Source organism: Puma concolor, chromosome B1 (assembly GCF_028749965.1).
Source record: "Puma concolor isolate L17-30 chromosome B1, mPumCon1.1.hap2, whole genome shotgun sequence".
Lineage (NCBI taxonomy): Eukaryota > Metazoa > Chordata > Mammalia > Carnivora > Felidae > Puma > Puma concolor.
In genome coordinates, this window is record NC_141670.1 from 124,021,315 (window position 1) to 124,036,337 (window position 15,023).

A 15,023-nucleotide genomic window follows, 5' to 3' on the forward strand; every position below is an offset into this window, starting at 1 on the left:
AATACATTCAAGAAGAAATGAAATAGAAACAGAAATCTGTACCCTTTGTACTATCTCAGATTTTGTGAGAAATCTGTAAAATGAATTTCACCCTGAATACTATAATCTTGAATTTTCATCTTAAAGCTATTTGTATTTCTAATGTCCATCAATAAATATGTGTGTAAAAATATGTAAATAAAATCAGGCTAACCAGCTTAATAAGTAAGCATGACTGAGTTCCATGTGAAAATGCGTATCCTAAGGAATCTAAACAATAATCAATCGATGGAAGTTAAGTCTTCTCACATTTCTATACTTCCTAGGTACAGCAGTCTCCTGTTATCTGCAGGGGATATGCTCTAAGACCTCCTGGATGCCTGAAACCACAGACAGTTCCGAAACCGACACATACTGTTTTTCCTATACATATAAACCGATGATAAAATTTAATTTATAAATTAAGGAGAGTAAGAAATTGACAACAGTAATAATAAAACAGAACAATTATAACAACATATACTCTCATAAAAGTTCTGTGATTGTGTTCTCTCTCTCTCTCTCTCTGAAAATATCTTACTGTACTGTACTCACCCTTCTTGTGATGGGAGATAAAATGCCTACATGAGGAGATGAAGTGAAATGAATGGTGTAGGCTCTGTAATGTGGCATTAGGCTACTACTGACCTTCTGACAATATGTCAGAAAGAAGATCACCTGGGTACAGACCGTGGCTGACTACAGGTAACTGAAACCATGGAAAGCAAAACCACAGATAAGGGTGGGCCACTGAGTTTCACAATAGAGGCTTTTATTTAGCTTTATATAAAACCTCAAATTTGCCCTATGTTACGATGACTCGTGAAAATAAAATGACAAAATATGAAAACTCGGTTCAATTAAAAAAAAATACAAGGATCAAAAAATGGACTGCCAACTTGCCATAGTACTTTTCAAAAAGGCTAAGTAGAAAAGAACCGTTGCATAAAATTATATGCTAACAATAGTTTAATGAAAAGTATGACTAGCCATAGTCTTACAATGGGACATTTGCTACCTTTGTAAATCAGCAAATCACTGACTTCATATCTAGAAACTTCAAGCCCATTTCCATCTATCTTATCTCATGGGGAAAAAATAACTCTTACCCTACATACAAGTCGCATCCCTTCTATGTCTTCAGATGAGAGTAATTTAATTTGAGAAGTACCTTTAAGAGCCTGTTCAGATTCAGACATCCCTGGAAAAGAAAATCAATAAGAAAGCCAAAATGAAGGTAAAAATGTAGTATTTATTAGCATAATGATCTTCCCAATGACATAATAATAGTCAAGTCTCATTGTTTCACACAAGAGTACCCCATAACTTAGGAGGGTCCAAGTCAGATATTTTAAAGAGATATTCTCAACATGAAAAGGAAATTTGCCCCTCACCACCCAAAATAAATAAATAAATAAACTTAAAAAAAAAAAAAAAGAGCACCTACAAGTCATTATAAAAAACTCCTCCTCTAACTGGCAGGGAGCAACTTGTGCTACATATTACCTATCTTCCCCGGGCATCTCACTATTGGTATCTATAAACCAGAGAAGACCACGGAACCCACTTCAGGGGTGGTCAGGGTAGTAACGGGAAGAAGGAACACATGTAAACAGCTTAGCCCAGAGTCTTTAGTTAGGCATTCATTCGAGGCCCCCACAATCTATTTTTTATCTAAATAGACACTACATAATTAAAGTAGAGGACACATTAAAATCAAAACAAGTTTTTGGGGCACCCGGGTGGCTCAGTCAATTGAGCGTCTGACTTCAGCTCAGGTCATAATCTCATGGCTCATGGGTTCAAGACCCATGTTGGGCTCTGTCCTGACAGTTCAGAGCCTAGAGCCTGCTTCAGATTTTGTGTCTCCCTCTCTCTCTGCCCCTCCCCTGCTCACACTCTGTCTCTCTGTCTCTGTCTCTCTCTCTCTCAAAAATAAACATTAAAAAGATTTTTAAAAAAATAAAAATAAAAAAACAAAAACTAAATAAAATCAAAACAAATTTTTAATCTAAAATTTGATGTAACAACACAAAATATATTATGTTGAATGTAGCCTTTAACAGCTATATCAACAGTGTTTTCAGAATTGGGCATATTTCTAAGAGGAAAGAATCTTTAACTCTCATAAATGTTCTAGTGTGTCTTGGAAAAACATGTTTACATTTACTGAAAAGCCAGCAATAGAAAATTTCTACAAAAAAGCACTCGTTTCCTTTGCAGTAATTACCAAGCCCACAAATTGAAAAATGTAGAATCGGCACAGCAGAATTTACCTAACGGGTGATCAGCATAATCTGGTCTTTGAATATAACTTGGCACTGGCCTTGTTGGCATCTAAAAACATCAGAGAGATTAGTTAAAACCAATTCAAATCTGAAAGTAACTTTCATTATTAAAATTTAATAACAAAGAAAATAAAAGTAGGGGAAAAACACTAAAGATATAAGTTCACTCACAGCATATAAATGGAAAACAAGTTTTAAATGACATCTTAAATATCGTATCTATTTCATGAAGACTAAGCTTTACTTTCCTAATGTTAATGCCACTCCCTTTCTTAGGATATTTAAGAAATATCCAGCAAGGATTTGAGACGACACACAGACAACATGGTGCCCAAGCAAAATGACAAACCAAAAACAATAATAAAATGTATTGAAGTAAACATATAGCAGTATGCTCCTGGTCATTATCCCTGAAGGCAGGATTAAAGAGACTTTCTTATGTTTTTGTTATTTGTCCAAATTTTAAAAATTAAAGGTACATTCCTTTTATAAAAAGAAAAACATCAATAAAGAGAATTCAAATATTTGAGAATGGCAGACAGATTTCAACTTAATTCCTATGTTATTAAGATTCTTGAGGTCCACCTGCCAAGAACATAGGAAGGGGTAGGAGTGGCAGAAAAGCCATACGTAAATTAAGGTGGAAATATATTCCACTTTAAAACAAAAAAAGCAAAAAAAAAAAAAAAAAAAATTGGAAAATAGAAATATACTACCACTGTGCTGGCCAGAAAATATCTACTCTACCTCATTCTTTTTTTAAGATTAAAGAATTTTTAATCCGTTCACCTAAGATGTTTTCTCCTTTGTCCGGGACTGTCAATTATCCTAAAATCCAAATAATGTATCATAAAAGCTAACGAGCTAGAATGCAAATTTCATCCTGATTATGTGATTCATAATTAGAATGTAAAACACATGTACCATTTCTAGGAAACTGAAAATTCTTAAAATTGGTTTAAAAGAATGCAAAATTTTTATTACCTTATTTACTCACCAGTGGATAATGTGGTCTGAGTTTACCAGTATATCGATAGCCTGCCCACGGATCAGTGTTAATATCACCTTCTAGAGTCCAGGAAGACACTTCTCGCTTGGCCTTTTCATCTTCTGGGAGGTGGATGGATGAGAAAAAGAGAAAGAAATGCTTCAGTGGTCAAGCTACTGAGCACCAGCATACTTTAACCATCACTTGTTTGGAAACCAAGCCACAGAGACCAGGTATAAAAATCTAGCAAACTTCCACCCTAATCTAAATCACCAAAGCTTCTGCTTCCCTGCTATGTTCATAACCCTAGGACTCTTCAAAGATCCAAACGTCTTGGGAGAAAAGGCCCAAGCTAAACATATTCTAAGTTTTTACACGAAATTGAATAGGAATAGCTCCCAGAGCTCCCTTTTCAAAAAAAATGCTAAATGTATTCTCTCTACAATGTCAATTTATAGGAAGACCATTTATTGAAATGTAAAATCTAAACCTAGGCAAAACTTCCCAACTGAGAGCAGATATTATAAATGGATTCTGTGCTCTTACTAAAACAACAGAGTCTAAAAAATTCCACAGCAAATTTAAAATAAAAAAATTCCCACTTAGCTGATGAACAGCTTTCAGATCAATATTTCAAAATGCTTTGAAAATTTTATAGTCATCATTTGCCTTTTTTCAGTAGGGGGGGTAATAGGATGTAGTGAGAAAGTCAAAGATAAGAGGGGGGAATATCAATAGAAAATTACTGAAAACTCATTAGAAAAATTAAGAATCACACACACACACTCACTCATTCCTACCAGCTTAGTCATTAATACATAATGTTATATTTACTGAAATGCACCTAAGAATTCTTTTCACATGGAACAGACCCTCAATGGTGTCTTATGTCCGCACCCTGACTGCATCTCTTATCCATCAACTAAAATAAAACTAACCTAAGACTTTAAGGGCATCTGGATGGCTCAGTTGGTTAAGCATCCAACTTTGGCTCAGGTCATGATCTCACAGTTCATGAGTTCAAGCCCCACATCAGGCTCCATGCGGAAAACTCAGAGCCTGGAGCCTGCTTCAGATTCTGTGTCTCCCTCTCTCTCTGCCCCTCCCCTGCTTCTGCTCTGTCTCTCTCTCTCTCAAAAATAAATAAACATTAAAAAAATTAAAAGAAAAACTAACCTAAGACTTTACACAGCAGGAATTCAAATCCCTCCTACACCAAGTATCAACCTATACACTTCCCAACTCACACTGATCTTGATTACTGTTATCATTGACTTTAAAAATCAGACTTCAAATAATTTCTGCAGTGTACAAGAAAAATAAAACTGCCCCCCCCCACACACACACGCTATCTAAAATATGAGACTCACACAATGTTAAGCTAGAAAGGAACAGTGAAATGGGTAAGGGGGTCCAAAGGTACAGACTTCCAGCTATAAGGTAAGTAAGTGCTAGGGGTGTAAAGTATAGCATGGTGACTACAGCTAACAACAAAAAGACAACTGAGACTAATTTACTCATCAATTTACAGATGAGGAAACTGAGGTGATGTGGCTCACAGGAGCAGAGACGTGGGAATGCTGGTTCTCAGTCCAGTAGCCTCTGCAGAGAGCCCTTCGTCAACTTGGGATTGCAAGACTATTGAGGCACAACAGACTAGAATGCAAAAATATAGCCAGTCTTGGGGCACCTGGGTGGCTCAGTTGGTTAAGCGTCTGATGTTGGTTCAGGTCATGATCTTGTGGTTCATGGGTTAGAGTCCCACATCAGGCTCTGTGCTGACAGCTCAGAGCCTGAAGCCCACTTTGGATTCTGTGTCCCCCTCTCTTTCTGCCCCTCCCCCACTTGTGCACTCTCTCACTCTCTCTCTCTTTCCCTTGCTCTCCCAGAAATAAAAAAATGAATAACCTTAAAAATATATATATAGCCAGTCTGTTCACATTACTTTGGAAGAAAATTCAATGATAATATTACAAATAAAATAAAATAAAAGAATAAGACTAGAAAATAAGAATAGCAAAGGACGATGCCTGGGTGGTTCAGTTGGTTGAGAGTCAGATTCTTGATTTTGGCTCAGGTAATAATCCCAGGACTGTGGGATCAAAGCCCTATGTTGACTGTATGCTAAGTGTGGAGCTTGCTTGACATTCTCTTTCTCTCTCTGTCTCTCTCTCTTTCTCTCTCTCTCTCTCTCTCTCCCCCTTCCTCCCTCTGCCCCTCTCCCCTGCTCACACTCATTCTCCTTAAAAAAAAAAAAAAAAAAAAAAAAAACAGAATAGCAAAGGAAAAGAAAAGCTCTATCATGCTACTGAATTTTAGATCTTTCTCCCCTCTGGAGTTCAAGAAAGCCACTGTGAATGTGAATGTCAACAGGAAAACTGTTTCCCAACCCAAGATAAAAATGGACTCCACTCATTGCCCCTAGGGTCAAATATTACAGAAAACAGTTCAAAATACAGGCCAATTGATGCCTGCTTCAGCTATGAACTGCATCAAGTGCTTCGTCTGAAATATGAACTTCCAGAATCATTTTCACCTGAAACCCAGACAGAACAGCAATCAAGATGCAGGCTTTCTGGTCTGACACACTCCTGGGGAAGGAGGAGGGAGAAGGAAGGACATAAGATCTTTCAAAGCTTCCTGCTGATCTGCATTCAGACCCTTCCACAATCTATTGTCAAAAGAAAATTAAAAGCAGACCTCCAACAAATATAACTCAGAGCTATCTAAACAAGTAAAGATTGAAATATGGCAATTTCTTTTCTCTATGTAGAATTTACCTAGGGAAATTTACACTTCGAAAGTAAGTTAGTTTACATTTTAGGCCCTCAATTTGAGGACACGTGGGTGGCTCAGGTTATAATCTCACAGTTGGTGAGTTAAAGTCCCACACTGGGTGAGCACAAACCCTGCTTCAGATGAGCTCCAGCCCTGCTTCAGGTAAAAAAAAACAAAAACAAAAACAAAAACCACGAGCCCTGGGTGAGCCCTGCTTCTCTCTCTCTCCCTCTCTCTCTCTTTCTCTCATAATAAAGAAAGAAAGAGAGAGAGAAAGAATGAATGAATGAATCAATTTGATCTCAGCCTTAAATCCTACAAACATTAACAGACACCTAGTAAGTATGAATCGTATGGGAGTTTTGTAACAAAATTACATACTAATTGGTCTCTGTCAAAAGAATGAAAGCACAGGACAGTGTAAATAAAGATCTGTAAATAAAGCTGTCTTTGAAACATCATAATGCAAAAGGGCCAGGTACACTGCAGGGAGTGTTGAAGAGTACCTAATATGTGCAAGGTCTGGCCCAAAGTACATCATACTCAGGCCTCATTCTTTAAAAAGTTCTGTGCAAGCTGTCTCTTCCAGCCAGCTGATAACAAAGAACTACATATGTCTTACATATGCCTGGAACAGGACTTTCTAATCACAATCCTGACTCCGTTCTTCCAGAGATGATTATTAAATAATTGCTGAGCATTTACTAGGCATTGTACATATGCTAAGCACTTTATATGGATCTGTTCATTTAATCCTCACAACAAACCTATAATTTCAGCATTTTGGAGATAAGGCTTAAAAGTAATCCATGCTCGAGCGTGAAGGACTCCACGAATCCCGTTTGGAGGCATCTTTGAGCTCGCCAAGCAAGCATGATGGGCAAAGCTCACCCTCCCAAGTTGAAAAAATTTATGGACAAGAACTTATCATTGAAATTAAATGGTGACAGACATGTCCAAGGAATACTGCGGGGGTTCGATCCTTTTATGAATCTTGTGATAGATAAATGTGTGGAGACGGCAACTAGTGGGAACAGAACAATATTGGAATGGTGGTAATTCGAGGAAATAGTGTCATCATGTTAGAAACCTTGGAACGAGTATAAACAATGGGTGTGTTCACCAGAAGAAACCAACTGCCCTCACATGTCCCCTCCATAGCACCTGTTTTACTACAATATAAAAATCAGGTCATGCATTTTCATATTGAACTTTTTTGTTAAATAAACTTCTTTAATAGTCAAAAAACAAAAAAAACAAAAACAAAACAAAAAAAAGTAATCCGTGCTCACAAAGCTTGGTGGAAGTAGTTCTCTGAATTATCACATAACACCTTCTCTCTGCAATCCAAAAATCAAGCTTGCTAGTTTCGAGGAGTAGAGGAAGAGAATAAATAGTGTAAAGTTTTTTGTTTTTTAAATAGAGTTTTCATATCATATTTCTGGCTATTCAAGAGATACCTGTAAAACATTCCTACCTTTTACTCTAGGCAAAGGTGACAAACACACTGAATGTATCAGTAATAAAGTAAAAACAATGATAACCTAAAACATACTATATTATTATTAAGATGTAAAGTGCTACAACTTTTATAGGTCAGACTAAAAGCCAATGCTACTGCATACATTCTGACAGGAGATACACATTGGACACTGTGTACCCAAGCCAGCATGTCAGCATTACATGCCTTTTTTTTTTAATGTTTATTTATTTTTGAGAGACAGAGAGCAAGTGGGGGAGGGGCAGAGAGAGAAGGAGACAGAATCTGAAGCAGACTCCAGGCTCTGAGCTGTCAGCACAGAGACTGTCGTGGGGCTGGAACCCATAAATTCTGAGCTGAAGTCAGATGCTTCACCGAATGAGCCACCCAGGCACCCCCTTTAAGGGCTTTGCAATCTAAGTGATCGTCTTCACTAGGACACATAAAAAATAAATACTCCATTGACTCATTTCTTTAACTGACACTTGAAATTTTCCTAAGGTCTTATTAGCTTCTGCAATCAAAACAACTTCAGGTCCAGATGGCTTCACTGGTAAATTCTACCAAATATTTACAGAAGAAATAATACCAGTTCTACACAATCTCTTCTAGAAAAGAGGAGGGAACATCTCCCATTTTATGAGTCTGGGATTACTCTGATGCCAAAACTAGGCAAAAATATTAACAGCAAATGTCAGACCAATATCTGCACCAACATAAATATAAATCAGGCCTCCTTAATTAGAGATCAGTACACATTACAGTTAAAAAAAAGAAAAGAAAAGAAGGGCACCTGGTGGCTCAGTCGGTTAAGCATCTGACTTGGACTCAGGTCATGATCTCACAGTTTATGAGTTTGAGCCTCGCGTCGAGCTCTGTGCTGACAGCTCAGAGCTTGGAGCCTGCCTCAGATGCTGTGTCTCCCTCTCTGCCCCTTCCCCAGTCATTCTCCCCCACCCTCAAAAATAAAATAAACATGAAAAAAAAATTTTTCTGAAGAAAAGAAAAGTTACTGCTTCCTATGTTAGCTCACTATTGTTTCTTTGAACACGGTGTGATCTGTAATATGCTTGGCTCCTTGCCAGTCCAACATTCTTTTCCCCTGATCCCTTTTCCAGCTATTCCTCTTCACCCTGGATGTTAACCTTCCCCTACACCATTCCCTCCTCCAGAATAGTCATCCTCAATGGTATAGTCAGGGTCAATTTAATAGGGTGTAAAAGATACAGGGCTGGCCAGCTGAGAGCTGTCTCCATCCAACAGCATAACACAGCCCAAAGGGATCAAGAATAGTGCTCACCCCTAAGAAAATCATCTCCAAAAAATCCAGGAGGGCACCATTTAAAAGAAGGCACCATGTGTAAACACCAGAGCTATAAGTAAAACACAAACGGTCTCAGTCCAAGGCAGTAATAATTATGTTCTTTTTACTTAGGGAACATGAGCTATTTAATTCTCTTGGAGTGTAGGTCATAATAGCCCTTATTTCCTGTAGGAATCCAATATTAACGAAACACACACACTTCAACAAGTTAACATATGCATGGGGTAGAGACCCATTCTCAGCTTTTTTACTAACATACTGTTTCACCTCAACCTTTCCCTTCCCTATGCTTTAACTTCCTGGATATAAAATGTTAATAACTGGCTCAAAAGAGCTCTAACAATATCTAACATATCAGACATACAATACTTAATGTGTGACTTAAGTTACATATTAAATAAAAGTAAATGGCATTTTTAAACCAACCTCTATACTGTACTTTGATCTGAAGTAACAAACCCTGTCATTTATGCTTTCTTGAACTCTTATGTATTCATAATTGTATTTCCTCATTTCTAACCACAATTCCTCCCACAATAACCTAACATTTCCATTAAATGTAGACTTCACTTATAGAACCACAGAAAATAAGTCTTTTTAAATTTTAATTTCCCTTTCCTTCAAATGGTGGTTGAACTGACCTCAATGAGGTTTTAAGATATAAATATATACATATGTATATACATACATATATGAAATAATCTATCTACTTTATTAAACCAGCAAATTCCTAAAAAATATACAGTTAGATGAATAAAAAATACCAAGAGCATTAAGACGAAACTTAAGATGGATGAAGACTGTCTGCCAAGCCTTCATCCATTAGGATGACAATGCTTTAAGACCAGAAAGCCCTTGTCAATTTTCAGGTAACTGTTACAAATTGTCTTAAGCCCTTAAGCCAGCCCACTAATGAAATGAATTTACAGGATGAGTAAGTAAGCCAAAGCAAGAAAGGGCATGTGAGTTGGCAATAGATCCATGCGGCTGACAGCAATAGCTAAGAAGCAGCTAATCGTTTCACTTTGTTGTGTCTCACAAAGTAACTTTAAAAAGGAAAATTGAGTATCTAGCTGCAAGTAATAAAACATCAAAAAACAAAGTAATAAAATTTTGAAATAGCAATCAAATTGAAACTAAACAAAAACAAGAGGTCTGGCTAAATTTAGAACCCAGACAGCTCATGTGCACCTGCCTACAACATGCAAACACTTCTAGCAATGGAAAGAGGGTGCCAAAAAATTAGGACATTCTCAGGTACTGCTCAAGAAAAAGCCATCTATCCTAGCAACCATCTCATGTTTTCATGTTACATACAAGATGAACAAAGACAGTACTCAGCCACATTTTATTTGCATGTTTATGCACCACAAAGAATAAAAAATATTTAAATATGTGCTAATTCTAGAACATATAGGGATTACACTTTCAGAACATTCACATATACACTTTCAGAACTGGAAGACTTCTAGTCTTCTGCAAAAAGCCACTTCTAAAACGATTAACACAGAGATGTGTAATTTTACTTACTTGCTTTCTTATGCAGTAACTTGTGAGTTGCCCAACTTCCTTTAAAACATTCCTAAAAGAGCAAACATGAAAATTAGTGTCAGACCTTCCTTAATCAGAAACATTTTAAGGAATACTGTATGTAAGATACAGTTACTGGAAACTCTGCAAAAATCTAAATCAGTTGAGTTTACTATATTCATTCAGTATTTAGGAAAGCTTAAGAAATGATGATATCTATTTAAAAGTTCACTTCAAAAACCATCCTAAACTTGAGAGTACTTCAAATAAGCAAGAAACATCAGCCTATATTATAAATAGTAGTCATAGTCAGGGCGCCTGGGTGGCTCAGTTGGATGAGAGTCCGACTTTGGCTCAGGTCATGATCTCACGGTTTGTGAGTTCGAGCCCCACGTCAGGCTCTGTGCTGACAGCTCAGCCTGGAACCTGCTTCGGATTCTGTGTCTCCCTCTCTCTCTGCCCCTCTCCCACTCATACCCTGTCTCTCTCTCTCTCAAAAATAAATAAACATTAAAAAAAAAGTCATAGTTATATTTCAATTTTATGTCACCAAATTATTTTTAAGCATTTAAAAAGAACCATGACCCATGTCATACACTGGAGGGATGGGGGGGGGGGGGGGACACACAAGGAAAATTTTGCAGATTTTTCTATTATTTATAGTTTGATTCCTAGTTAGTTGTATCCTCATTGTTTTCTACACACTGACAATCCTACACTGTAAGTTCAGTAAGGGAAGGGACACTGTCAAGTTTACCATCACATGCTCAGAGGCAACCGTAGTGGCTGCTACACAGTGGAGATTCAGTGCATACTTACTGATTGATCAGAATGGATGAATGATGTGAAAGATTGGACTTTTCACTTAGGAAAAAAGTTCATATGACATATTTCAGACACCAACAGGAAATACTATATTGGGAAAATGAACTCAAGTAATAAATTGAATTCAAATAATGAACTCAAGTAATAAATTAGAAAAATGAATTCAACCATAGATCTTATTTATGCTTTGATTTTTATAGTATTTCCCTCAAAGAGTTTAAAATCACTCAAACAAATCAGTACAAATACTAAGAGAATTCACAAACTCCTACAAATGTTTTGACTTTGCAAACATAAAAGAGTAAGTAATGGATAAGAAAAAGCTAAGACAAAAGTAGAAAGCCTCCCTAGGACTAATTAGTAATTAAACTACATGACACCAGTGTCGCTAAAGCTACTCTCCTTAAAGGTTGTCCACGGGCTCTGAGGGGTTGGTTTCTCCCTCCAGGGCCAGGATGTTCACTAGTTCTCCTTTCCTCTCCTTGTACCCTACACAGCCTGTAACTGTTTGCATTCAGAAAACCCAGGTCAGAGGCACCTGGGTGGCTCAGTCAGTTAAGCATCTAACTTCAGCTCAGGTCATGAACTCAGGGTTCGTGAGTTCAAGCCTTACATCAGGCCCTGTGCTTATGATAGGGAGACTATCCTGGATTACACAAGTAGGCCCTAAATACCATCATCATGAGTATCCTTATAAAAGAGAGGCAAAGAGAGGTTCACCCACACAGGAAAAAAGGTAATATGGCCAGAAGGGTAGAGATTGGAGAAATGTCGTAGAGCCTCTGCAGGGAGCATGGCCCCACCATCACCTTGATTTAGACTCAGTGAAACTGATTTTGGACTTCCACCTCCAGAACTATGAAAGAATACTCTACTGTTGTTTTATGCCACTATGTGGCAATTTGTTAACAGCAGCCACAGGAAACTAAGACAGTAAATAACAAGACCCCAGGGCACAGCAAAAGAATGAATCCAATTACTACAATGACGGTGAAGGATCAATTACAGTCTTCTTGAAGCTTTTTTTACTTATTCATGGGGTCAACTCCCAATTATGCATGGTGATTTTTATTTATGTCTTAAAATGTTTTTATACTTACTTATTTGAGAGAGAGAGAGAGAGAAGGAATGAGCCAGGGAGGGGAAGAGAGACAGGGAGACACAGAACCCAAAGCAGGCTCCAGGCTCTGAGCTGCCAGCATAGTTCGACATGGGGCTCGAACTCACGAACCATGAGATCATGACCTAAGCCGAAGTCGGACACTAACCAACACAGCCACCCAGGCGCCCCTTTGCATGGTAATTTTTAAATGGGATGAGCAAAGGCACATGACTTATTTTAAGAAACTTAATTTCAGTCAGCAATTTCAACCTCTTCTTTTCCTCCCCTTTCCAAAGTATTCATCATCATGGATAAGACTGACAAGAGGGAGGAGACAGATTGGAGTTTCACTTGTTTTTCCCTTCTCCCACCCTAGCTGGTAACAAAGATGTTTATGGCAGTAAGACATTCAGCAAGGAAAAGTTCAGGGACGAGGAAAGAAAGGAGTGAGGTATTCAGGGTGGGTCCTAGAATACCAGTCTAAAAGTCGGCCAGGCCTAGAAGCAAAATCCCACCATGGCTGCATGCTAGGTGCACCAATGTTTTTCTTCAGTTCAAGACCATGACTCCAATGTTTCCTTAAACCAGACAAACCATCTGCATGCTAAATATGCTTGGTACAATTTTCAATTCATTTTCATTATGCCAGCTTAGAATAAATCAACTGAATGTCTGCTCAATGAGAACAATATATTGCTAAAGTGGCTTACACATCTCCTAGGAACAAACAGAACCACTATTGCAGCACTGCTATAAATAGACTTCCCTGAAAAAAATTAAGGACAGATTCTTGTCCCATCACATACACCCCCTTCTCCAAAATCCTAAGGTACTCCAATTGTTACGTAAGCACAAGCACAGTTTGTGCCCTCAGCCTGGCTATCCCTCTTCCTGCCATCACTGAAATTAGGACATAAGAAGGCAGAAAACCATCAAAAAATGAGAAGAAAATGTCAAGAACAATACAGAAGAGACTTCTGGACAGAGCAGGGTTATCAAAGGTGACCCTGTAGATACTCTTCAGCTCTACAAGCCTAGGATTCCATCTTACAAGTAATTATGGAAGACATTACAAGTTCTCAAAAACTTAAAAATGTGACAGTAGAAATGATGATCTCAAAGTTAACCTCTCCCAAAAGCAGACTGAAATGACAAAAAGTTGAAAATAACGAGATGGTATTTGTGAAACAAAGGACTTGCAACCAACAAGTCTGGGGCACCTGGCTGATTCAGTCAGTAGAGCATGCGACTCTACCTTGGGGTTGTAAGTCCGAGCCCCATAATGGTGTAGAAAATTACTTACAAATAAAAAAATTTTTTTAAATCTTAAAAAAAAAAAAAAACCAACAAGTCTAACATCTGAATAATAAAATTTCAGAAAGAAAAGGGCGAGGAGAAATCAAAGAAATAAAAGTTTTCCATAACCGAAAGACAGGAGTTTCCAGACTGAAAAGACCCCCAAAGAATAAAACGCAACTTGCCCAAGGATACAATATGAAATTTCTCAACACTGAGATAAGAGAAGATCCAATAAGCTTCCAGAGAAGGGGGGAGAGGGGGGCATAAATATGCAAAAGATTATGAATCCCATGGCAACAGACTTTTCAACACTGGAAGCTAAATGAAAATGGAGAATATAAAAATTCTGAGAAAACAATTTCCAAACTAGAATTCCAAACCCAGCCAAACTGAAAATCAAGTGTCAGGGTATATAACAAGACATTTTCAGAATCTCAAAAATCTACCTCCTGTGCCATCTTTCTCAGGAAGCTATTGGAGGAGACAGTGCATAAAACACGAGAACTAACCAAGAAAGAGGATGATGTGATACAGACAAAAGAGAAGTAAAGGGCGATGCTTGAAGAGGGATATAAGGAGGACTGCTCCGAAGCAAGCCCAGGGAACAAGTTATGGCTGGAGGTCAGAGAGTTCCCAGATAAAACCGATTACATGCCAAATGTATTTAACAGTACTGAGAGGAATTCTATGAAATTGTAGAAGAGTCTGGGAATGAATCAGTAAACGACCAAAGGATACTGTTAAAAGAACGGGAAAGAGGGAGGCCTGGCTGGCTCAGTCGGTGGAGCTATGACTCTTCATCTCAGAGTTGTGAGTTCCAGCCCCAAGTTGGGGTAGAGCTTCCTTAGAAAGAAAAAAAAAAAAAAAAAAGTGGATAATAGGGGGCACTGGACTGGCTCAGTCAGAAGAAGAACATGTGACTCTTGACCTCAGGGCCATGAGTTTGAGCCCCATGTTGAGTGTAGAGATTATAGATAGATAGATAGATAGATAGATAGATAGATAGATAGAAAGAATGGGATATAGAGGAAAGCAGGGAGGGGATTTGTAAGTTAGAAACATTTGTCTAGGTATGTGAAATAATTTGAATAACCAACTAAAAAGTTACAAAAAGTCGGGGCGCCTGGGTGGCTCAGTCGGTTAAATGTCCGACTTCAGCTCAGGTCACCATCTCGCGGTCCGTGTGTTCGAGCCCCGCGTCGGGCTCTGGGCTGATGGCTCAGAGCCTGCAGCCTGCTTCCGATTCTATGTCTCCCTCTCTCTCTGCCCCTCCCCCATTCATGCTCTGTCTCTCTCTGTCTCAAAAATAAATAAAACGTTAAAAAAAATTGTTTTTTAAAAAAAAGTTACAAAAAGTTATTTTAATTAATTATGGACATTTTGCCTCCATG

The 15,023-nt window shown here is 38.0% G+C and overlaps 1 protein-coding gene and 1 pseudogene across 2 annotated transcripts in view; one reads left to right on the forward strand and one right to left on the reverse strand.

Annotated features, from left to right (window-relative positions):
- METAP1 (methionyl aminopeptidase 1) overlaps window positions 1-15,023 on the reverse strand; it is a 57,514-nt gene that overhangs the window by 17,878 nt on the left and 24,613 nt on the right. For both annotated transcript variants that reach the window (XM_086704524.1, XM_025922334.2), the window contains exons 2-5: window positions 10,407-10,458; window positions 3,304-3,416; window positions 2,295-2,355; window positions 1,128-1,219 (exon numbers count right to left, since the gene is read on the reverse strand). In XM_086704524.1, coding sequence (XP_086560650.1) covers window positions 1,128-1,219; window positions 2,295-2,355; window positions 3,304-3,416; window positions 10,407-10,458 — 318 coding nt within the window. The remainder of the gene's footprint in view (window positions 1-1,127; window positions 1,220-2,294; window positions 2,356-3,303; window positions 3,417-10,406; window positions 10,459-15,023) is intronic.
- On the forward strand, window positions 6,919-7,323 carry LOC112858994 (small nuclear ribonucleoprotein G pseudogene; annotated as a pseudogene).